The sequence below is a fragment of the Rhinolophus sinicus genome, linkage group LG09, assembly GCF_036562045.2.
Source record: "Rhinolophus sinicus isolate RSC01 linkage group LG09, ASM3656204v1, whole genome shotgun sequence".
NCBI classification, from domain to species: Eukaryota; Metazoa; Chordata; class Mammalia; order Chiroptera; family Rhinolophidae; genus Rhinolophus; species Rhinolophus sinicus.
In genome coordinates this window covers 107,079,111-107,104,559 of record NC_133758.1, presented here as the reverse complement: position 1 = coordinate 107,104,559, position 25,449 = coordinate 107,079,111, and the positions used below count along the sequence as shown (strand labels likewise).

General features: G+C 38.5%; 1 protein-coding gene across 2 annotated transcripts in view; it reads right to left on the bottom strand.

Moving 5' to 3' along the window:
- Positions 1–25,449, bottom strand: part of BBS9 (Bardet-Biedl syndrome 9) — a 358,339-nt gene that overhangs the window by 319,041 nt on the left and 13,849 nt on the right. For both annotated transcript variants that reach the window (XM_019757306.2, XM_019757307.2), the window contains exons 4-5: positions 22,523–22,587; positions 17,112–17,225 (exon numbers count right to left, since the gene is read on the bottom strand). In XM_019757306.2, the coding sequence (XP_019612865.2) occupies positions 17,112–17,225; positions 22,523–22,587 (179 nt within the window). The remainder of the gene's footprint in view (positions 1–17,111; positions 17,226–22,522; positions 22,588–25,449) is intronic.

The window sequence follows — 25,449 nt, the reverse complement described above, 5'->3', positions numbered from 1 at the left end:
AAAAAGGCATCACTAGGAACCTTTTCCTTTGAGTAGCAAAGGACATTATACTCATAAAAAGGGAAATGGGATTCTGGTACACTACACTGACTAATATTTACATACTTCAAACATAGTATGCATTAACTTTCAGAATCATCTATAGAGAAGACATGGAAGATTGAGTTATAATTACAGGCCAGTATGTAAATATTATTAACCTTGACAAAGTAAGAATAAAGTTGGAGTTAACATCAGTTGAGAGACTTAAGGGAGGAAGAAATAATGGTAAAGATAAAATGGTTGATATGCTCGTTTTACAAAAGGTGGGATCAAGAGGTTGAAAGCTGATGAACAGGAAATAGAAGTTTAAGTATCTTGTTTGTAGGTGCAGAAGTGAGTGGCAGTAGGAAAGAAAATAGTGATATAATTGGAAGAAGGATACAAGATATGTCATTAATAAAAATCTTTATCATTGAGGTCCATCGATAGACAAAATCTGAAAATGACGAATCCAAAAACAGTGCTGTATTTAGAGGTAAGGAGTTAATCATCAGAAAAAAATAAGGGCAGAAGTGAATCGTATTGGAGAGTGGGGGGTGAGAGGGAAACTGATGCCCTTATAAGCTTGTTTATATTATTTGACTTTCTATTTTTATCAAATTAATTGCACATCGTTAAAAGTTATTTTGAATGCTTCTGTGATCTTGCAAGGTTTAAAGTAAATGGTCTATTTTTAAGATGTAACACTATATCTTGCTACCATCTCTCTCCTAAACCTAAAAATTTCATCCCTGATTTTCTAACAGCCCTGCAGTGGATTGAACCATATGAAAGGATAGCATTAAATTCCCTCACGATCATTTAAAATAGCTCATAAATGTGCATGGTGTGTAATCATTTTTAAGTGGGAGAGGGAAGAGAATGAGTAGGTATAATACCTTTTTTAAAAGGTTATTGAAAAGCCAACCGTTAGAAGACTGCCTTCTACACTTCTTCTAGCTCACTTCAGTAACTGTGTGATAAATACAAAGAGCTCAACTATTTTATAATAAGTACTATACAAATCCTAGAACTCTACCATAATATATTAGCCTTTAAAAGCCAGAAAAACATAGCTATTGCCAGTTCATCTCAAAACTGGGGGAAATTTACAAGAAATATAGTTCAGGCACATTAGCAATCCCCAATTTTAGTGTCCTCATTAAATGAGTAACCTGTTAGGCCCAATACCTACTAATCTGCATCTTAGGTCAAGTTTACATTTATTCCAATATAATTAATACACACTGATTCCCCAACAGATAATCTATCCTACATATTGACATCAGAACAATATGGTTTTCAGGAAGTTGGGCAGCAGAAGCAAAGAAAGTGTAAGGGATGAATGATGGAGCCAATTTCCCAAGTTTCAAAAGAATTTGTCACCATCTTTCAAAAAGAAAAGAACCATTGATTGGGTTCCCAAATTATATTATGTGTTGATCAATTCAAGAACAGCCTAATACTGCTGAGAAAACCACAGAATAACAGGATTTTGAATAATCTTTCATTGAAAGGCAAAAGTTAAACACCATATTCCTTAACAGAACGAGCAACAGAAGACATATTAATAGCGCTAGGCACTGTTCCTAATATATCAGGACCTACATTAAAACCACTGCTCAAGTCTAGAAATGGTCATAACAAATCTTTCAACCTTACAGCATAAAAGTCAGTTGATAATTTCTTTGTCTAACACCTAATAAAACTCATTCTTCCAAAATTGTGGAAAAGCTAAGCACAGTCCTCCCTTATTATAAAGTTTCCTGTTACAAAGTTGCATGGTTTACACATATGTTATATTTTATTATTGAAAAAAAAAAAAAGTCTTCCTTATAACACCCTCTTTGTTGTAATACTCAACATACTTTGCTCCAGGCTAGATATATAATGAAAGCAAAATGAATTCAGACAGATTGTTGAGGAAAAAAGCTAGTTTCTTTTTAGTAATCTTTCTAAAGTCTTTTTTCTTTCCTTGTAGCTTTTCACCATCTCAACGTTTTGTTCCCACTGAACATTTTCCTTTTCTTTTTCCTTATTTCCTTTGGTAAATGAAAGATGATGGATTGTTAAAACCCATTTGTACTACCTTGGAAACAAGCACTTTTAATATACAACTCCCACCTTCCAAAACCTTGTACGAATTTCATCTTTAGGACAATGAACTATATAGGACCTAATCAACCAGCTGCAAAAAGCTATATAAAATCCTAATTTTCCACCCACACATTTTATGTTCACGGTCCCCTAAAATCATGAATATAACTTTCCAAATTAGATTTAGGAATACTCCTCAGTTATTGTTTCCATATTAAACAGCACTGTCTTATTTTAGCAAAGATCTAGTAATGCTGCTTTAAAAGGTTCTTATGCACAAATTTCAATGTAAGGAAATTCAGATTTAAACCCTGATTATTTTTAACTTCAGTAGAAATACAGTGAAGAGAGGGATCCAAGATGGAGAAATAGATAAACGCTGTGCTCGCCTCCCCCCGAGACCACATTGAAATTACAACTAAATTATAGAAAAATCAACCTAGACAACCATCTGAAGTCTAGCTGAACAGAAGTTTTATAACTAAGGATATAAAGAAGAAGCCACATCGAGACTGAAAAAAAAAAATACAGTTCAAATATTAATATGAGGTGACTTATTCTGATATGCCAAGCTTAATCATTTCTGATACCCTAAATTAGCCAGAAGTGACTTAAATTATGTACTATATGAAATAGAAGATGAAACTTAGAACTCTACTCTCAATAATCTCAAGCGTCTTAAAAGTGTATAATAGTGAGAAGGATTTAAAATATTTTTAGCAGTATAATTTTTTAAAATATTTGTATGACACTTTTATTTTTGTACTGTCCACATAAAGAATTACATAAGGATGTTCATAGCAGCTTTATTCACATTAGTCAAAAACTGGAAATCACCTAAATGTCCATCAAAAAGATAATCTACTTTAAATTTACACACACACACACACACACACACACACACACACACACACCCTTCACGGAGTACTACTAACGTACTTTTAAAATATCTTTAACATGGTAGTAGTCAACACAAACACTTGTTTTTCATATTAAACATTAACATATATCTCTCCCTTGCGTTTCAGAATTCAAATCTGCAAGCAAGAGCTTCCATGTAGAATGGAAAAGGGTTACTGAATCAACTTAATTCAAGAGCAACTAGGGAGAGGGGAAGATTGTTCATTTCCCATGGCAATGGGTTTTGTAGATGAATTTTGAAACTGTTGGAAAATTTTATATCACAGTGTCATTTGAATAAAGTAGTTTTATGGTAATCATTTTCCTCCTCAATTGACTAAAATATGTAATAGCTTGGTTACTTCACTGTTAAGAAGGGGACCGTAATGCATATAGATCAAAAATGGCTGTCAAATCCTATCGAGACGACCATATTTAACTATCCTCTCATCAAACACAATGACCACGGACATTCCCATAACACTTTTCCAGTCCTGGCATTCAGCCACCATAAAAAAAAATTATTTTCTTTTTTCAAACAACACCAAGAAACTTCAAACATTCTTTTTAACCTTTCCCCCTCTTAGCCATAGTAGGCAAAGAGGTATTTAACTACTAAATTTCTATAGCGTATGTATAGAAGGAGTCAGAATTCACCTTGCAGGGAAAGTAACAACTTTAAATGATCACGTAAAAAACGAATTTGCAGACTACAGGGAACCCTCTTTATAACCTTCCCCCAGGAACTAAAGGTTTTTATACAACATAATATACAGGAAGACGCTATTTGAAAGTAACATTGTTTTATGGGTCTTGGACCAGAGATTTTATAAATGAATACCATATATATGAGAAAAACCAGCACAGGATGAGAATCAATACTATTATCCCCTTGATCTTCTGACTTTTCACTGTGGATCCATAAAAGATCTTAAAAACAAATGAGGGAAGTTCTCCAATATTATAAAACACCTACACTTTAACGCTTAGGCAAGGAACGGGAGCCAGCACACCATAGGAATTCTTCTCGAACATTATTCTCTGGCATTGCAACCATATCTATTCGAAAATAGGGCCCCATGGCTCACTGGTGAGGCAAGGGTTATGAAAACATTATCTGTTGATTCCCTAGGAAGAAAATACCGTTTATCTTTTGTTAGTATCCCCATACAAAAAGAAAGCAAGGCTGTGTTCTGGCTGTTCCTTCACCCCAAATGAACAAACCAGCTCACTCTCCGGATGACGGTCAACGCACCCAGACGGCGGCGTTGGGAAGCAAGGCCTGTGTGTCAGCAGGCACATTTGGCCACTGATCCATTTCCTTGGCAGACAAGAAAAAGGCTTCAGTTTGAACAATTAGAAGTTATTTGAAGGCTGAGGAGCTGACTATCTAGGGTTGTCTCATGATGGGGCAAAAGGCGACTTCCTTATTCTTTAGTTCACTATTTTCTTTGGCGGGCTTTTCCATCCAAAGAATTCATGAATTTTTATTTATGTGACAATATAATCCCATGCAAGCTTATAGAAGTCATTTTATGATTTTAAAAAATATTCTCCCATACTCATATATATTATTAGTAAAATCTGTTCACCTCCTTTACTGACAATTATATTCTAAACATACTGAACCTTTTATTTAGAGTATTTTCTTTCCATCTCAGTCACCAAAGTGGGACTACTGTGCTCTCAGATCTTTAGCGTCCATATTATGTTAACACTCTGATGTTAAACTTTCCTTGATAAAAATTCTACTTTTCTGAAGTTCTATTTGACTGAAAAAAATCCAAGTAAAATTAAAGAACTGGAAAAGTTAACGGATAATGAGCTTCTATAAGGACAGAGAGAAAGGAGATAAAGGGTTAAAGAGAAGAAGAAATGTGTTTTCTACGAAAGAGTAAGGAATTTAAATAATTTTTTAAAACGTAAAACTTTGACTTGTGACCATTATCACAAGTACTCAATAATTTTGGCTATTACATTATATGCTGAAGAACATACTAATAACAAAAGGACGGATAATGCATAGAAATACAACTCCAAGGAGATGAGAAAACATTATTTCTCCCGGTAAGCTTGACTTGCATGAATGCTGCTTCACTGGCACCTTGAGACGTACTTAGAGTAAAGGGGAATCCAAGAGGCCTGAGTAATCACCTCCAGTGACCACGGTGGGAGACGGTCATTTCCATAATCCAGGCAATGTAGTAAATACTCAACACGTGTTTGTTAAAGAAGAGAACGAAACTCAGAAGTTAGGTTGAATGAGGCACTAAGCTAACATTTGTTTCTGAAAAATAACCTCGAAAACCTGACCTGTCCAACATCAGTGCCATAGCTACTTTGGTTCATTCATTCAACAAATAGTTACTTAGCACCCACCCTGTGCCAAGGACTGATTAGACATGACGCTGAACGAAAAGACATGGTCTCTGCCCTCAGTAAGCTTACAGAAAAGTCTCCCTCCTCTTCCTCTCTCAGAGTTCATCTACCCTCTCTCTAACTAACAAGGCAATTAAATAATAGGTGCTGTATTAAAGAGAACACAGGCTTTGGAATCAGACAGCTCTGGATTCACAGGCTCCCTAGGACCAGGTATAATTTGCAACAAGACCCTTATCTTCTCTGAGCTTGTTTCCCAATCTGAGAAATGGTAATTAAGTTACCTATCTTACAGTGTTAAATGCAGTAGCACAACATATGGGAGATAATAAATATTAGCTCTCTATCCATGCAGACTTCTCTATAAAAAAAAAAACACACATAAAATTCCTGCTAGAAAACCAAACTACAGAGGACAGAACTACCAAAACTGCACAGGAAGAACTTCACACGTGTACAAGAAATAGAATAAATCGGCCAAGAAAGAAATGATTTGACCACATTAAAACACACACGCACACAATTTAAAAGCCAAGGACAATCTGGCAACAAGATATTCACATCAACTACAAAGAAATTAATCTGTACTAAATAGATAGATAATAGACTAGAAACAAAATAAAAGATTTTCTGTCCAGGAGTCTACCAGAACCATCCGAACAACAGAACTGTTGAATCCACAAAACCTTTAGGAATATCCATTGTTCAAATCTGGAAGTCCAAGGACTACTTTCAAAAAACCCTTTCAAAACGTCATGTTGTATATTAAACAAACAAATAAGTAAATGATGAAAAATAGTAAACATACTCCAGCCACAGTGAAACAAAGGAAGGATACAATTTCATGTCATAATCTTCAAAAACTGGTAACCACCAAGACACGTAGATATTTCCCAGAATGTTCAGGACTAGACTTAGCACATTTTGTGAAGGTGCTAACTCCAAACTCCACACAAGGAAACAGGTGGTGAGGTTGGACAGAAACAAAATCCTGAGTACCTTATTAAAACGCTCAAATTTAGAGGAAGACAGATCCAGCGGAGACCAGACAGCCTGGAGAAACACTCAGAATAACAAAACCTCTATCTTCCCCACGGTCCCCTTCTATCAGACAAGAAAAACAAATGTCACCATGTTGGTGTTCTTCCGCAAAAAGGAAGACAGCAGTGATGGCCACAAACCATAAAAAGAGCAGCCAGGTTAAATCTCTCTAGCAATGACGATGAATGTGGGGGTGGAATATACGCTTAGAGAAGGAGCTGCCATGGCTAGTCTCACACACATCCACGAGGGGCCAGAAGAAGAGTGGAGGAATGAAAATGGATTCTGGTGAGATACAGTCAAACAGCGGAAGGAACAAATGGGGCTGACTCTGAAAAGACCTGGAAGTGATTGCAGAGAAAGTCCAAAGTCTGAGAACACCCTCCCTACCTTCCAAGGGAGCAAATTACAGGCCATCCAGGTGGAGTGAACAGTGATTCAAGGCACTTAACCAAACCACGGAAGACAGGACTAAAGCCAAATCATCCGCAGATGTCCTCTTCACCTGCCCTTCCCTTCCCCACTGTCCCCACAGACAAGTGACAGGCAGAGACAGTGAGCAATATCCAGCCCTCAAAACACTGAATAAGAAGGGAAAATAAACTCATCTCTGATTGGGCGGGAGCAAAGGCAAGGAAAATTCACCAGCACCAAAAAAGGCCATCTGGCCCAGAAGGAATTGGCCAGGCTAAGCTTGAGCAAGATAAAAGGTGATTGGCCTGACAAACCGCAAATGCACTACAGAAAAAAAGCAAGGAAGGAAGGGAGAGGGGAAGATAACATACAAAAGACAGATGAAAAACAAAACCCAGAATCAAAAGAAAGCTCTCTGAAAACATTTCACACTAGTGAGCAGTTTAGTAAAAATATGAACTTAAATGAAGCAAGCATGAAACGACGGGGTGATATGGCAGGCTGCAGAGGTAAAACAACAAAATGAGAAACAAACCAAAACCCTAAGGATGTAATATATAAATATGAAATAAAACGTTACAATAATTGAGGGATTTGTTAATAAGCAAAACGTGGTTGTTGTGTCATCTACCAGATTTCAAACAATCAGTGAATTATCCACATAACAAGGACAGGATGTAAAAGGAACAGACCCAAAATGACTCTAAGAGACTACTTCATGTCAGGAAATTTCAAATTTCATGGAACAAAAGTCATTTACAAACACTGTTCCAATATACAAACTGAAAAAGGAACCAGAAAAGGCAAAGTAGCAAGAACAGAGGTTGCCGATGCCAGAAGATCTGTCATACACACTCCCCCATCAGTCCCAGAGTACCGATACATAGTACTCCCTATCAGTCCCAGAGTACTGATACATGGTACTCCTCTATCAGTCCCAGAGTACTGATACATGGTACTCCTCTATCAGTCCCAGAATACTGATACATGGTACTCCTCTATCAGTCCCAGAATACTGATACATGGTACTCCTCTATCAGTCCCAGAGTACTGATACACAGTACTCCCTATCAGTCCCAGAGTACTGATACATGGTACTCCTCTATCAGTCCCAGAGTACTGATACATGATACTCCCCATCCACCTGCAAATACTGTTACCAGAAATCTTGACCTGTGATTTGGACACACAGTATGTGCAGCTCAAGAAAGTTTTCCTACAACATAAAATGGGCATAGTGTTTCAATCACCATATGAATTTTTTTTGCCATTTTAAAGAAAAGGCAAGTTTGATTTGGAGTGTAAGAATTTACAGGTAAAATATATCCATCACCAAATATTTAGGAATTTCACATAATATGCTATTTTTTTCTACTTGCAGACAAACCCAAGTAAGATTTTTTTGTGTTTTTCCTGCCTGCTAGTAAATCCCTGTGTTTATAATTGATGCAAAATTAGGAGCAATATTTAATAAATCCTTCAACTGACTTCAAGATATATTCATACCAAGTAAAAGCTTTGCTAAGAAATATATCTATTTAACATTTATTTCCATTACTTGCTTACATCCCACATGATACACCACCAGATTTTATGTGATAAATATATTTTGTCAATGGTTGTGCCCTTTTGATGGTGAGATAGCTAAATTCCAACAATATAAAATTACTCTGGGTTAGCTCAGGTCGAAACATTATGGGTTTCAGTCTACTGTACACTGATAAGTTGTTATCAATGGTTGTGTTTGGGAGATGGCACTAGATCATTTATTTTCTCTTTTCTCCAGGTCCATATGTTTAAAATATTCCTTTGTGAAGATGATTACTTTTATAACAAACAGATATACCTTTTGGTCTCGGGAGTATTGAGAGAGAGGAAAAGACGAAGTAAAAATCATACCTGACATTATTTCAAGCTTCAATCTGTAAAGAACGCGGGGATGTGCCGGCCATACTTGTACACCAGGACTAAAAACATGACAAATGGCCTTGCAAAGCATTCAATTAAATTGAATTACTACAAATCTCTAAATAGGAACGAACATTTGGGCAATTATCCCCCCACACACCCCCGCATGTGCCAGACGAGACGGCATGCGGTGCAGAGCAGGGCAGAGCCTGACTGCTGAGTCCCGCCCCCTCTGACCCATACCCGCACCTTGGGGCTCACTCTCAAACACCACTGCTTGCCTCTCCCGTCAGTTCTAAAGCAGCACAAAGGTGCTAGGAAAGGAAGGGAAACTGAAAGCACGATGGACATTTGCACGTTTGGCCACCGGTACCTATTTCACTCTTTCGTTAACGTTACATAAAGGGGTTAAAGGCGGCTAATACATATTGGCCTCATGTTGTTGACTTCTTCACAGCAGCCTGACAGCGAACGCAAAGCCCACAGATGCCAAACTCAAATGTTCAGACCTCAAATCGCTTTAAATATAGCCCACATTGGCATCTTTGCAGCCAGTTAGAGTGTGTCTGCTTAGCAAAGCCTGCAAAATGCACCCGACACCCACTAGCCACAGAGAAGACAACTCCTGGGGCCGTAAGAGACACTGAGTCACGGCTCCCAGACCGAGACCCACCATCTTGCATCTGAGCAACATCGCCTGGACACAGACGCCCTGCTCGGATTTCCCCCTCCCTGGGCGTTTCCACGCCCCTTCCCCTTCTGGGTGGTGGTCCTGTGTCACTGTCTCGGGAAAGTGAACTGTGAGGGATTTCCCGCACATGCTGTTCTTCACCCCAAGTGAAGGTCATTGCGTGCCACTGCCATCTCATAGTCATCCTTTTCCATGGTCGACTCCAAAACGCTCAAACTCACCACAGTCACTTCTTCAGTGATGCTCCCCGCAGAACCACTCCTCCCCCATCCTAGTCAGAGTGGTAAGGGGACTGACCCTACCTCCCACACACGTAACTCAGGCCTAAGCTTAATCACATTCCCTCGGTGACCGGCAATGGTTCAGAGATGGCCCAATCAGAGCCACTGAGTTGGAAAGAGACCTTTGCTGAGCCTTCTAGGAGGGAAGCAGGCACTTTTTCACATGGGACTAGAATCTGAGAAGTAAAACATTGAGCTGCTATAGCCATCTGTGACTAGGAGGAAATAGCCTGCCCATGGAAACAGAAGAGATGAAAAGAGAGAAACCAGATCTGATCACACTGAAGACACAAATGATGATAATCAGTCAATTTCTTCTTCTTGCTTAAGCCAACTGTCAAATGCAATCAAAGGAATTCTCGGTTGTACCAAAGGCGAGGTTGGAAAGAGAACAGAAGCACACCTGATGGAAAAGCAGACTTGTGCCCTAGAGAGAAATTGGGAGGTTTTGCTTTTAACGGTAAATTCCTGTAAGACTTGAGTTGTCTGTTAACCAGGTAAGCTCAAAATATAAATATCCTAATGTAAAACAAAAATTTGTGATCAAGAAAACTAATTTTAAAAATCAGAGTAGCCTATAGATAATAATACTGTATTATACACTTCAAAATCTGTTAGGAGAGTAGATCTTGGGTTAAATGTTCGTAACCACAGTAAAATTATAGGTAGGTGGGTAGGTAGACAGACAGACAGACGGACGGACAGATTGATAAATAAATAAAACAAAAATTAATTAAAGCAGAGCAAAAAATGTTGGAGATGGGTAAAAATTAAAGAAAGAGAACCAGATGGTGGTGACAATCTCTAATGAAGTACTAAAAAGTCTTTTTTTCCCCATAAACCACAAATTTATTATGAAAACAAGGCAATTCAACATGACTATAAAGCACAAATTATGTGATTAGCAATAAAATTTTAAGGAACAAAACCGGCCCGTCGTAATCCAAACAGCATAATTTTTCAAATAAAAATGTCTTCAAGTCAATTTTTTCGACAAAGTATTACGGGAGGCATGCTGCTCGTCAAATCAAGATCTCACCCTGTGCCCTCAAAGACTTCTCCCTCCTCATAAAACCTGCTCCCCTCCGGCCTTATCTTTCTGGTACGCTTCACGGCCAAACCTTTTCACAAAACAGCTTTCCTTTGGGATTTCCCGTTCTTCTTTATGGCTTCCTCCTTGGGGGGCAGCTGGATGCCTGCGCCTATCCTTGCCTAAAACTGCTCTTCTTATGATCAGCGATAACCTCCAAAAGGCAAAATGCAATGTTTCCTTTTCGATACTCCATCTGCTCAGCCTCTGACACGCCGGCCTCCTTCTCTCCCTCTTGAAACTCTCTTCCCTCCCGCTCCACGATGCCATGTTCTCCTGTCTCTCTGTATCTCTTGATGTACATATGTTGTGTTAGCTCCTCTTCTTACCGCTGCCCTTCACTTTGTCATTCTCAACAGCAGTCACTCTATCTGCCGATAGGGCACTATGTCCTCTCCACGAAGGATCAGCTGGTAGCTAAAGAGAGACAGTGTTGCCCTTCTGAGGGCTTTGAGCTATAGGTAAGTCCATCTGGTAGCCTGGAAACACCAAGGTCTGTAAAGCAAAGCAATTTTTTAAAAGTGTTCCAAAGTCTGAAAAATAATATTGTCAAAGAGGAGCAAACTATTCCAGAAGGAATCTGAATGGTTCATCCTATGGGCAATGAAAGTTTTAGACGAAAGGCCCTAAAATTGCTCCTTTACAGGAAACTGGGATTAGTAACCTTGTAGATGAAAATGAAGAGTTGGAATAAAAAAAGGTAACAGCACATTCCCCCACCCTCCTGCACTCCTACACACACACACACACACACACACACACACACACACACATACTCACACCTCACAGCACACACACATTTACTCATCCTGAGGGATCCGCTCTATCCTCAGGGCTCCAGCATAACTTTGTAATAATCCCACTCCAGTGCGATTTACCTCATTATATTGTAGTAGTTCTTAGTCGTTATTGCCCGCTAGGTTGTAAGCATCTTATTAAATAAAATGTCTGTTTAATTTATCTTTCTACTCCAACGAACTAGTACAGTGCCTGGGCACTCAGAAGACTCTCCGTAAACGTGCATTGGAGGTGAAGGAAGGGAGGGAGGGAGGGAGGGAGGGAGGGAGGGAGGGAGGGAGGGAGGGAGGAAGGTTCTTGAAAGATTCTTATACATTATAAGGTTCATCAACCTGTCACAGCCCAACAGGACAAATTTTGCGTAACTGAGGATGTAACTAACTACGGTGTCTCTAAGTCAGATCATGAGTAAAGGAAATTCTAACTCAAATATCTTGATGGTAGCAGGATATATTGCATAGACTTCATAAAGCATCTTATTTTACCAAGCTAAGTATATGCAGTTGTTGACCTTAAAACAATAACATCCTTTCTCCATTCCACCACTGGCTTTCTATCAGTCACTATCAATACCGTCCGCCCTTTTCCAAATACTAGTTTGAAATGGCAAGCTTACATTAACTAGGTAAAGAACCATGTCAACAACCACAGGAAGTCATAGGGCCAAAAAGAAACAAAAGCAGAAAAAAAAGTTGACAGAAACATCATTTGTTCCTTTTTTCAAAACGAGTAGAGTTCAAATTACCAAACCAAATAAATCCCACCAATTTTACTAACAGATTTTAAAATAAATTCAAACTCACCTTTTCAAAATTGATTTAGTATATTTCCAAACTGTAATTTGATTGTCCATGCTTATGCCACCCATTAAATTTTATAAGCATTAATTTGTCAATAGTATAAAAGCAAAGATAAACTAACATTTTTATAAAAACACAGACTCATATGTTCCTTTAAAAAAGTAGCTTAGATTTAAATCAAAGAAACTACAAACATTTTTTTAACTTCAAGAACATCACCTCACACCCCTTCTGTAATAAAAAAGCCCAATATAGCCATTAATATTGCACATTTCAGTTATTTCCCTCTAAAAAGTATAATATGGAAAAAATTTTTAATTTAAATTCTGGAATGGTAGGTAGTAATCTGAATAATGGAAGATATTAGTCAAATATTCTTCAACTAGTTCATAAAACTAGATTTCCTATTTCTTTATCACTTCTTTCTCATTAATAAACATTGCCCATGGCTTGAGGTAACACCAAACCTTACTGCATCAAATGAATGTACCTTTGAGTTTTTACAAATGTATAAAATGTGCTTTTGAAAGATTTTCTTAACAGACAAGTAAACAAACAAAAAAAAGTTTTAAAAAACAGTAATTACTCTTATACTAATTTCAAATAATATGTTACCCTCCCACATAAAACCTCTCTGATTATTGGAGGGGGGCTTTGGGGGGGGGCTTTTCTTATAAACCAAAGCACCAACCAGAAAAATGAAATTGACAAAGCAAATATCTGACCCAGAAGTTACCCAACATGTTTTCCATAATCTATGAAGAATCACAGTTACACACTAACTTGGACCAAACCAAGGCACCGCCGCTTCTAACAGGCAAGTTTTTTTCTGAGTTAGGAAGAAGGTTAATCTACTCACAGCCCAGACACAGAAGCAGTTTAGTATGGTTAGCACCACAGGCCTCTGGAAACAGAGCCTGATTAGATTCCCTCCTCCACCGCTTACTAAGTGCATCTTGTGTAAGTTTCTCAACCTGGAACGCACTTGAAACACTGCTGGACTAGAATGAGCCGGTGGATGCGTGGCAGCAGCATAACTCTACATCGCTGCAACGTGGCATCACCCGGGAGACTGTCAGAAATTCAAACTCCCAGGCCCAGTTCTAGACTTACAGGACCAGAACCTGCATTTGTGGCATGATCCCTTTATGATCTGAATGCAAATTGAACTTGGAGAAGCGCAGCTAGAAAGCACTTTTACATTATATTCAGAGATGTTACCTGTTATAATCAATTTCTTTTAGAACCATTCTGTTACTTTTTTGCAACTTGATGAAGTTGCATTTATTTTTAGTAAAAGGCAAAGTATTACTTGAGATCAAAAATCCTCCGTTTTTGATTTCTTAACACAGCTTATTCGACGGCAGTACCAACTGAGGCCCAAGGTTGTAGAGGACTGCCCTCTCGTGGTGGTTCATTCTGATGCACATACAAAAACACAACCCTATAGCCTTCTTCCCGTGCTTTAAACACTACATTTGTTTTAAACTAGTGGAAGGTTTTCTTTAATTCCTTTCTTGAAGACTACCGACATAGTTAACCAACTTAATAATTACACAAGAAGGCATCATAAGTACTGAGGATTTTTGAAATTCCTTTTTTAAACTCAGATCAAGTATAGGGAAGTTTTCATATTAAAGGATTGATCTGCCCACTCCTAGAAAGGTACACATTAGAGAAACACTAGAGACAGGCTTACAAAATGGGCTGTCTTTTGACATATGCATATCTGGGAGTGACTTTTATTTTCTTCTCCTAAGTTCAGTATATTTTACAATTTCTTTATATATTAATAGAATTTGGGAGTGGAGAGCTTTCAGATTGAGAAAAAAATATAACCTTCTGATTCAATAACTCCACTCCTACCTTCTATCCCAAAGAAATAATGAAATGTGCACAAAGATTATGTTCATCAAAGATGTTCATTCCAGCAAACAAAACTTAATCTTACGAGCTTTATAATAACACACTGCATCCATGCATCAAAACTTACTTAGTCATTCTCCTCTACTTCTTATTTAGGTCATTTCTAAGTTTTTCTATATTAGAAATACACATATGTATATACAAAAGGAAGAAAGGGAGGGCAGAAAGAGGGAAGAAATAAATATATGGCAGGTTGATGTGACGTTCCCGTATTTTGGAACATTTCCTAATATACATTCCCATAGTTGGAAGTCACTTTTCAGCACCCAAGAACATTTTCATGGTCCTTAATAGCCAACCTGCCTTACAGGAGTGTTGTGTCATTTTACATGGCTACGCGCAATGTAGCACGTACAGACTACAATCACCTCTCTAGCACTACGTTTTATCCCATGGCGATTTTTTAAACAGTTTTATTGACATATAATTTATATACCACCTCCTTAAAGTACAACTCAATAATTTTTAGTGTATTTACAGAGCTATGCAACCATCACTGCAATCTAATTTTAGAACATTTCATCATCCCAAAAAGAAATCCATTGGCATTAACTGACCATTCCCCCTACCAACCCCTCCATCTGGCTAATTTTTACTAATTTGCCACTCCACTGTTTTTTCATGTTTTCTTGTAGATTCCACAATGATATTACGTAAGTGTTTCAAACCCATGAAATGGAAAAATTCCTTCTGCTACTCAGATATTTCTGTTTCAATCTGAAATATTCTGCTTCTGCACAACCATAGGAAAGTAAAACATGTCGGAATATCCTCTTGTTTTTTCAAAAAGTGCTTTTGAAATGTAAGGCCTAATTTAGGAACTAAGAGAAGGTATCATATAAGTAAAAAAGTTATCTATTCTTTTCAAAACTAGTAGCAACTCTCATTACTTTGAAGTCCATTATTAAATCCAGCAAAAATGTCACACAAAAATCAAAGAACTTATTCTGATTTATTTGAAACTTCATTTTAACTGGGTTAACTTGACCTGACAATAAAATTAAAAGTACAGTGGAATCTATAAAAGATAACATTTGACACGTGATCTAAAGAACTATCTTGATGCTACCAAAAAAAAAACACTTTATTTTCATTTTGCCAAAGCACTTTTTCCTCACATCCAAATTTTTTGGACTCCAGATTTATGGAATTTAGCAATTTGCCTTTTGGGGATTTGGTATGGAAAAGAATTGAAAATAGTTAATTAAACGAGCCCTAGGTCCCCCAAACATGTCAGACTTTTTTTTAAAGAACAGTGAAAATCAGTTCTAAGAGCTGAGATGGGGAGGGGACACTTCACTGACAGAAGTTAGCCTCTCATCAAATTTTCGCTTTTTCTCTCCTCTCTTCACCTAAATCTAGACATCTCCAATATTTGTCAAATAACCCAAACATTCCTGTTACAAATTCAAGTTAAGCATTATGCAATCAAGCCAAGAGTTTTGTATCCTATCACTTCAATCACATAAAGTGTTTCTTTGCACATCACCACCCAAAAATATTCCTGACTGCTAACACATACGCTCAAATTCATCTATCCCTTGCATTTACCTCTATGTATGAAAAAAACTGAGTTCAGATGAATGAAAGATACTTCCAAAATAAAATCATTTTTTTTCATGTCACTAACAAAAAGTCTAACATGGGTAGCCTACCTTTTAATACAATGGTTAAACACTAAACTCATAAAAACATGAGCCAAAAAACAGTTCAAGTATTATAAGATCCCTAGTCACATGTTCTGCAGGTGACACCTGCATATACACAGACACAAAATCACATCGGTGTGTGTCACCACCTGGCTTCCTGTCCTCAATTTAGCATCACCCTGTCATGGGGGAGTGAAAGGACTTGAGTTCTAAATAAAAACCCTCCCATGCCAACTACAACAGTGTACACAAGCGAGCACCAAACCCCGTAACTCCGGGGGCTCAGGGACTGGGGTGTGTGCACTGTGGGTCACCCCTTGCTAATTGGAAAAGGACACCAAGAAGGTGGGAGGAGCCCAGCCTCACGGAGCTAGTGCTTGATAAGAGTGATGCCTTTGTGACATTTCCAAGCCAGGGCACATGGCCTGACAAGAAGGGTCAGGTCAGCACTTCAGCGGCCACTGGTCCCTGGTCCACGTGCCCTTGTGCAAAAAAACCTGCAAAAGGCTGTGTGGTGGCCCTGGGGTGAGTGAGGTGCAGAGAGGGGTCTGCAGCTCCACCCTGACTACAGCAGAAGGGCGGGGACCCCCATCAATGAACTCAACCCCTTCTTCCACTGAGTGAGGCAGGCACACACCTCCTCCATGAAAAAGCTCAATTTCGCTCAGCTCGTGTATAAAAGACAAAATTTGAAGAAAAAGGAGTTTTAGAAATATCTCTGTAGACCATATAAATGTGCTGGTTATATGAAAAATCAAACACGTTCAGCGTTTAAAGTTTTCCTCTCTTATTATTTTGCTTGGGTATTTCAATATAAAAATTTCGGTAAAATACGTTTAACTCTCTGAGATTCATACCACATAATCCTCGATTTTCATATGGCCAAATACAGTAAATCCTCACTTAACATCATAGATAGGTGCTTTGACTTTAAGCTAACCCACATAAAATGAAACCAATTTTACCATAAGCTAACTAATATAAAGAGTTAAGTTTCTACAGCATCTCATCAACATTATAATGAAACAACAATGAACTAAATGAGGTTATTTAAGGACCTGTTATATTCTAACTCTGGTACTTGCAACAACACACTCACGATTAAATGCAGATTACCTTTTACACCACCAAATGGTCCGTAAGTCATATTGAAAGCTGTTCTCTGAAGATGATGTTCGTACATCAATTTGATCTGATATTGGTTCCCATGTTCCACATTACCCAAGGTTCCTAAGAAGAAAAAAACAACACGATTGCTTTGTATCTGTTTACATTTAAAAATATTAATTCTTCTCATCCTCTACACCAATTCTAAGTAATTCCATTTCAGTGAAATTTAAAATGACAAAGCACTAAAACACTATGCATTATTAACAATTCTGATGACACAGAAAGTCAGCACAGTTAAAACAATTTAGTCTCAGCTAGATTACACCATTAGATGAAATATGACCCTGGGTGACAGTTTATTATCTATTTCCATTATGTCTGAGTAAAGTGTAATCATTTAAATAACAACAAAACCCTCCAATTGCAGTTCTGAAATAAATGAGGTTGAGTTCCTTGCATTAATAAACAATAATACGGCAAAGACATGACTCAATGTGTCTAAGAAAAAAATGTCCCACACTTTCAGAAAACTCAATTTTCTGTTTCAACTCTCAAAATACTCAAGCCCTAATGCATTATATTCTAATTTAACGGAGAGATGATCTAAAGCTTCCCTCAGCAAGTAAACAGGACAGTATGTTTTATTTGAAGTCTGCCAAGAATCTCCTTCAAAACAAAGAAAAATACTTTCTCTGCATTTAATAGATCATATTGCTACAATCACTTTCTAGTTCTTTCCAAATAAGAAAAGATTCCTTATCCACATTTTACTCCAGTCATAGGCTTCCTAGAGTACTTACAGTTGGAGGTATATCCCAGCGATCGCGCAAGGACATTATGGATAAAAAGAGGTGTTTGAAAGAAACAGGATTCAGAATACAACTGTGTCATTCATTTGAAAGTGCAAAAGTTCAAGAAAAACGTAAAAGATCATAAAGCAAATGAAATAGTCCCCAAACTGTAGAGCATTAGATCATTAACATAATCTACATGTATACGAGCATGTCTGTCTCTACATATGTGTATACATATTTATACATGAGCATTTTTTCGTTTTTGTCCAAAAGGATTAACCAACATACGCTGAGGTTGTATGGATAGAAATATTCCTATTTCCGTGGTAGAACTGAGATACCTTAAGTTCAAAGTAATTTAAGAAATTTCCCCCAAAATCACACAGCTGGTAAAGGACCCAGTACTTAAACTCGGTCGTTAGAGCCAGCCAGCACTATGTATATCCTGTTACCTGGTTGTCCGTCACGTAACGATCTTCAGGGAACTTGGTAAGCCAATGACAGTTTTCCCCAAAAAAAGCAGCATGAAAGAATGTGTCACGTCCACCTCCACCTTTCTCAGCCTAGCCTTCTCTTCCTCATTTGGAAGGTGGAGGGTTGAAAAAGAATAACAGGGGAGGATTTCTTGGAGGAGAATCACTTCTACACAGATCTATGCCTGTGAACATGGTAACAACAGAATTCACAGACCAACACAATAAAAAAACAAAGAGAACGACTCAAATTTGCCAGCTCACCCTGACAGAAGATGAAAGCTTTCTGGAATCTAAGTGGTAGTAAAAAGCAGTAAGGGCCGGGGGAGCTAAGGGGGAATCACAACCATACTAGCCACACAGGCAAAGAAAGAGGAAAAAAAAACCACCACTAACTAAGTAACTCACAAAGGAGAGTTCTAGCATTCTAGCCTCCAAGAAACATTCGGTTTGTCCCTAGAGAAACTACAAATTTCATTCTGCACTTAAAACCAGAGCAGCCCCTCGGAGGAAGGAGAGCATTTACACACGCCTGCTTGCTGAAGAGTCAGGGACGCAGGGTTCAGCAGTCAATGTGTAAGCAAACCTGGCACAAAATGACACTGTATTTGTGTTGTGAAAAAGTGCTACATGCACTGGTAAATTTTTAAATTTCAGGTGATAGCACTTTAAAGCGTGGTAGAACAACTATGGAGAACAAGAGACAATGTATTTTGTCTTCCTTAAATACCACCCTGGAATAAAGGTAATATTTGAAAAGCTAAAATTTCTTGCCATTTTCTTTTTTCTAAAGAAGCATCAATCACATAGATTAAAATTCCTTACATAGGTTTTGCCCTTGGATACACAGACTGAATAGAGTAAGTGGATATCTATAACGATAGTCTACATATTGCTAAAATTAATATAAAGCTTCATCAATTAGAAAGTAAGTGGATTTTAGAACATTTGTGCTGTTGGCCTTATTTAAATAAGGTCCAATATACAAAAAAAAAATTCTATGGAAAATCAAAGGTCACCTTGACAAGTTTCTGGTGCAATTTTAGATAACTACTGAGAACTTGAATGATGTTCAATTAAATAAAAGCCATTACAGAGTAAGTTAAAAGGCTCATTATGTTCAATAACCAAATTCGATTATATAAGTTTGTCAAAAGTAAAGAACCACATGTTTTTGCCCTCTCATGGCAAACATTAGAATTCTATAAATATGTCAAATGCTTAGTAAATGCTTGTTGAGAAGTATACAAGTTTTGGAAAAGAATATATAAGAGAACATAATCAGTATGGCTTAAGCTCACACATCTGTAACCAGTTATTTGGAACCTGAAGCCCATCAGAAAAGAATCTGAGATGCCATGTGATGCTTTTCCTGTACCCGACTATGATAAGATGGGGTAACTTTAGGTCAGCAAGACCCTGCTGTTTCTCTATATTTAGCAAGCTTTTGATGATAGATCACCCACCAAAAAGAAGTCAGCACAGTAACCAGTGACTATAAAGGGGTGTTTGGTGTCTCCAGGGGATCTCCTCTAGTTTACCTCAACCCTTTTTTCAGAAGTACACAGCATATAAAAGAAAACAGAAAATACATGAGAGGAGAGGGCAATAGGGGTAAGGATGTCAAGTTCAGCTCACACTTTCATCTGCTGACACCAGTGGTTTTACTTAAACTAGAAAATGTTTATGCTTCCCCTGTTACAGTAAACGCTAGGTAAAAGTTCAATCTGGAGCCTCAAGAAACATTTTCAAGAGAACCAAAACATTAACTTTCCTGCTTCTCAATTTAAGCCATGCCAGGAATAATATACAAATTGCCAGACTATGAATATTCTAAGACGCTGAAGAAATGAGAGACACAGAAGGGAAAAGAGGTGGGGTATAAGGAAATGGAGTTTGGAGAACTCCCCCCCAGAGAATACAAAGCTTATAAATGAATACAAAGAATAAAAGAGCGATAAAATCACCATTCCTGTGACAAATCACTTCCATTGTCAAGACTAATTTGAAGGAGGATACATGCCCATGTCTCATAAACAAGTTGTGAGCGAACACGCCAGTTTCTTCCCGTAGGCTTTTTTGGTACATACATGCATCGCTAGCCTAGCCCCTAAGCTGGAGTGGAGCTCCAGAGGCCTGTGTCTTTCTGGGCCATTGTTCAAACAGGACTAGGGAAGGCCAAGAGTCTAACCTCACTTCTAGTTTCCATGATGTTTCCCTCTCCTGCCCTTTTAGAGTCCCCTTGCAGCCTCCAAAAGGGACCAATTCTCCAAGAAGTTTTCAGGGCTGACCAAGGGCAGGCTCTCTTCCTCCATCGCCTGCGTAACCCAGTTAGTCAACTATCATGCGCAGTTAACAGGCTTATGATGGAAAACAGGAACCACCAGAATCATGAGTAAGGCAGCCTTTATCATGCCTTCTCCATTTACTCTGTGTAATGCAGGGTCTCTGGTCCCGCTCTCGGCAGGTGGACACAGAATATGGTGAGGCCAAAAAGGAACAACAATGGAGCCACAGATAGGGGGTTCATACCACTATATTCTTGATGGTGGCTGGTCGAGACACAAAAGCAAACATCTGCCAGTACCCCAACGAGGGGTCTTCTTGCACCCTAGTCTCATTGGCGGCAGGGCGAGACACAGGAAGTAGGATCCACATGATCCGCAATCCGCCATCCGTGCTTGCTAACCCCACTTACTAGTCACAGTCTGTGCTTGCCAGCATAGCCACAGCAGTTATATCAGTGGCTAATGGCTAACTGGTTACAGCTGATGGCCATCTAATAGCTGAGCCAGCACCTTTCCACGTGAGGTCGAGAGCCTGGAAACTGCTCTCTAGGGCTCTGTCCCCACACTCTGGAACACTAAGTATTAGCCCTGTCACTAGGAGGAGCACTGTTTTCTGTGAAACCAATGAGAATGTTTAACAGAGACGGGGAGAGGCACTACCATGTTTCCCTGAAAATCAGACCTAGCCGGACCATCAGCTCTAATGTGTCTTTTGGAGCAAAAATTAATATAAGACCCGGTCTTATTTTCGAGGAAACACGGTATATAGGGCCTTTCATGTGGAGAGTGGAAAAGGGAGTGATGGTAACAGAGAAGGAAAAGAAGGACGAAAACAACACATAGACAGTAAGAATGAGCCAACTGCCTCAGCACTATCCAGAAGTTAACTCACTTATTCATCCCACAAGGATGCCTACCATATACTATATGCCAGGTTGCCAGGCCACCTGAAGAATCTAACAGTTCTCCATCCCAGAAAGCTGCCTAAGAATATCCAGCTCAGTGACAATAAATACAAATCATCATTCAAATTAAAAGCAAAAGACAAAAGAAAGCCCAAATCAAGAGAATGTATGTGAAATATTTAAATCTTAGAAGCTATCACTTACGGCGAACTCCTAAGGAGAGTATCTTTTGAACAAGGAATAGGCCGCTTGGACTCTTAGCTCTACTGTACCCATAATTGATATCCAATATTGATATCCCAATATTGATGTCCATAAAAATTACTCGACTTAAACTAAAACTTATCTAATAACTAAACAAAAATTTTAAAGTTAACTTTTATATTTAATAAGGGCCAAAATGCTGAAACCAAACTACATTTAACTACCCTACTTGGACCCACAGAGCAGTGTCAGAGAATGAAACCTAATTAAGCCTCAAACAAGTGCCTTAAGGTCTGGTTGAGTAAAGACAACCAAAAGTCAAGAAACTGAAACTGTAAAGAGAGGACACATGAGGTTCACCAAAGAAAACGTACTTTAAACCACTATGACGCAGCATCTAATGAGTTTTGTTGTGGCTATTGGACATTTCTTAAGACGCAAGTGTCCTAAATACCCAGAAGTGGCCTCTAGTAGTCATCAGCAACACTGGACACAATTCCTGGGAAGAAGGAAATAACAAGGAACCCTCTGCTGGAAATTTCAGAGGGAAAAATAGCAGGCCAAGAAAATATAATAGCCCAAGTATCTGGAAGAACAGATGAAAATGGGAAAATGCTAACCAAGATAAGAAAAACTTCAACCTAACGTTTTGTGTTCTCTGCCAAGTCAACGTTAGAGAATATCTATTATTTTGTAATATTAAGAAGCCCAGTGTTTCATACAAATTCTACATGAGAAAAAAATGTTTCTTACCTGAGACAGAGTAGACACAAAGTTTTCTAGAATGCAACACAGCCAAATGAAGCATTTCAGTACCTCTGAAAAATGGGGAAAGTTTTAAAAGTTTAAATATTAGTTTCAGATGTAACCAAAAAAAAAGTAGAATAGTTTTTAAAAGAGATTATAACCACAGCCTAGCATGAGTAAATGAAACAATTCACTAGATCACATTCTAAACTCAAAAATAAAGGTAACAACAAACAGCAAGCTTGACAATCCCAGAGGCTCAAGGACACTGACTCAAGGAGCTGCCTTCAGACTGAAGCCCAGGGAACCTTCCAGAAAGAGTCACCTCAAGCTCTGCCACAATAAAGAGATCCAAGTCAGGTCCTGACTCTGCTAATTCACCTGTGACCTTAAGCAAGTCACTTAATCTCTCTGAGCCCGGTTCCTCTTTTGGAAAATAAGAGGTTCACTTAAATGAAATAAAATCATATGAACGCGCTTTGTAAAGTATAAAGCACCACCGAACGCTAACCATTATTAAATGATAGTGATGATTTTAAATGGCACTTACCACAGCTGTGAAATTTTATTACAGGTATTGAAAATATTTCAGTTTGCACGACATCTCAAATAGAAATAAGCAGCCACTGTCGCCACTTCACTTCCCAGCCCCTATCAAGTGATTTCCAGAGACAAGGCGCCATCTAGAAATCCTAAATTCAAAGTCTTCAAGGGCCAAGACAGTGGATATGAACGAGGAAAAGGTGTAAATGGCTGTGATCAACTGGAAACTGGGGCCAGACTAAAGGAAGTGACTGCTATTCAGTTCTGGGCTTGTGGCCAAATTGCCACTTTTTTTCCCCCCAAGAAAAGCCAGAATGCAGGGATTTTATGTGAAAGCTCCTGCTTCTCAAATGTTGGCAACTCTTTACAATTTAAACACATCTGCAAGCAGGCCTCCAGTGTATGACCTCTGTTCTACAGACTCTGTTCTAAACTAGGACTGTAATGGAAACCTGAGACCTGGGTTAGGGTCCTGACTTTGCACCTGGATGTTTGTCTGATCGTTTAATCTTTCAGAGTATTAGTCTCTCGCTTACAAAATTAGAAGTATATGAGATATTACCTGAAAAATATTGTTATGATGAATATATAAATATTCACCACTCACTCACTCTACTACAGGAAAATACAAATATACGCAACTATCACATAATCAATATTACCTTCAAAAAATTGTATTACGTGCCCTGAACACTCAGAACAATTTTTCCAAGGGAAAAGAACAGACGCCATGGAAAGACAGTAAAGCGTGGAGTCAGGCAGACCTGCGTCTGAATCCTGGCTGTGTGACCATCTAAAGCTCTGAGCTCCTGCCAGTTTTCCATATCTCTAAATGCAGATCACATCATATAGATAAGTACTAGTAAATACTAGCACAGTATCCACTCACTAATGTTAACCTTCCTTCCAACAAGTGACCTCAGAGACAAAGGCCACACTTAGGACTACTACTGTACAGAATGATTGTGACAGCCTTTCACTTTTGAAAAAAACAAAAAGGTAAAAATGCTTTCTAGAGGCAAGAATCCTTCTGTCTCCTTTATAAATCCATCATGTCTAATACATGCCGAGTACACAGTGGGCACCCTGACATCAGCAGCTTTTAGATGGAGCAGATATTTACCAACCATGTCTCTCACAAACTCCCCCCTATCTAGCCTGTCATAGTGCATCAAAGGCCCACTTTGTGCCCTGGCCTATTGCATCCATGAAGCAGCTGCCCATCAGAATGAAACATAGCATAAGAAGAAAGCTAATGGTCAGGAGTGGTTGTTCAGGTTTTTCTAGCAGGAGTCAGGGCCCTGAATAAATGGAAGCTGAGATGAATAACTTATGGTGAGTAAATGGAGGGGACCAAAACCCAGAGCTCAAGGGCACTTCCAGACTTAAGACAAAAGGGGCTCAAAAAGAAGAGGTGGGGGGAAAACAAGACCACCTCTGCCTACATAACTTTTCACAATGGATACTCTTATAAATGATTAAGAAACACAAGCTTACATAGAAAGGATGAAACACTGCCATTTGCGGTAACATGAATGGATCTTGAGAGTACGAAGTGTGATCAAAAAATACGATGAGTGTTTAAATTTTAAAAATGTATTACAATAAAAGACACATTGCTATTAATCCATCTTAAAATACTCCCCCTTCGCTTCAAACACACTTATCCCATTGCTCTTGCCACTTTCTGAAGCAGTTCTGGAGGTCCTCTTTCGTGAGTGTCTTCACTTCATCTTCCATCATGACAACGCTCCCTGTCACACATGGCTTCTGACACACAGCAAAAACATTACGGTGTGTCCTCATCCACCTTAGTCACTGGATCTGGCACCATGTGACTTCTGGCTCTTCCTCAAACTGAAAATGATTCAGGACATTGAGGCAGCCATGACAGAGCATCTAACAACACTCACAAAAGAGGACTTCCAGAACTGCTTCAGAAAGTGGCAAGAACGATGGGATAAGTGTGTTTGAAGCGAAGGAGAGTATTTTGAGGGGGATTAATGGCAATGTGTCTTTTACTATAATAATTTTTTTTAATTAAAGTTTATTGGGGTGCCAATTGTTAGTAAATTTACATAGGATTCATGTATACAATTCTGTACTACATCATCTACATATATCACATTGTGTGTTCGCCACTCAGAGTCAGTTCTCTTTCCATCACCATATATTTGATCCCTTTTACCCTCATCTACCACTCCCCTCCCTCCTTACTGTAATAATTTTTTTTATTTAAACAATCACTGTATTTTTTTTATCACACCTCGTATCATGCTAAGCAAAGTAAATCAGATGGAAAAGGACAAGAACCATACGATTTCACTCATATGTGGGATATAAAATAGAAAGCAACAAATGAACAAACAAACTCACAGACACAGACAACA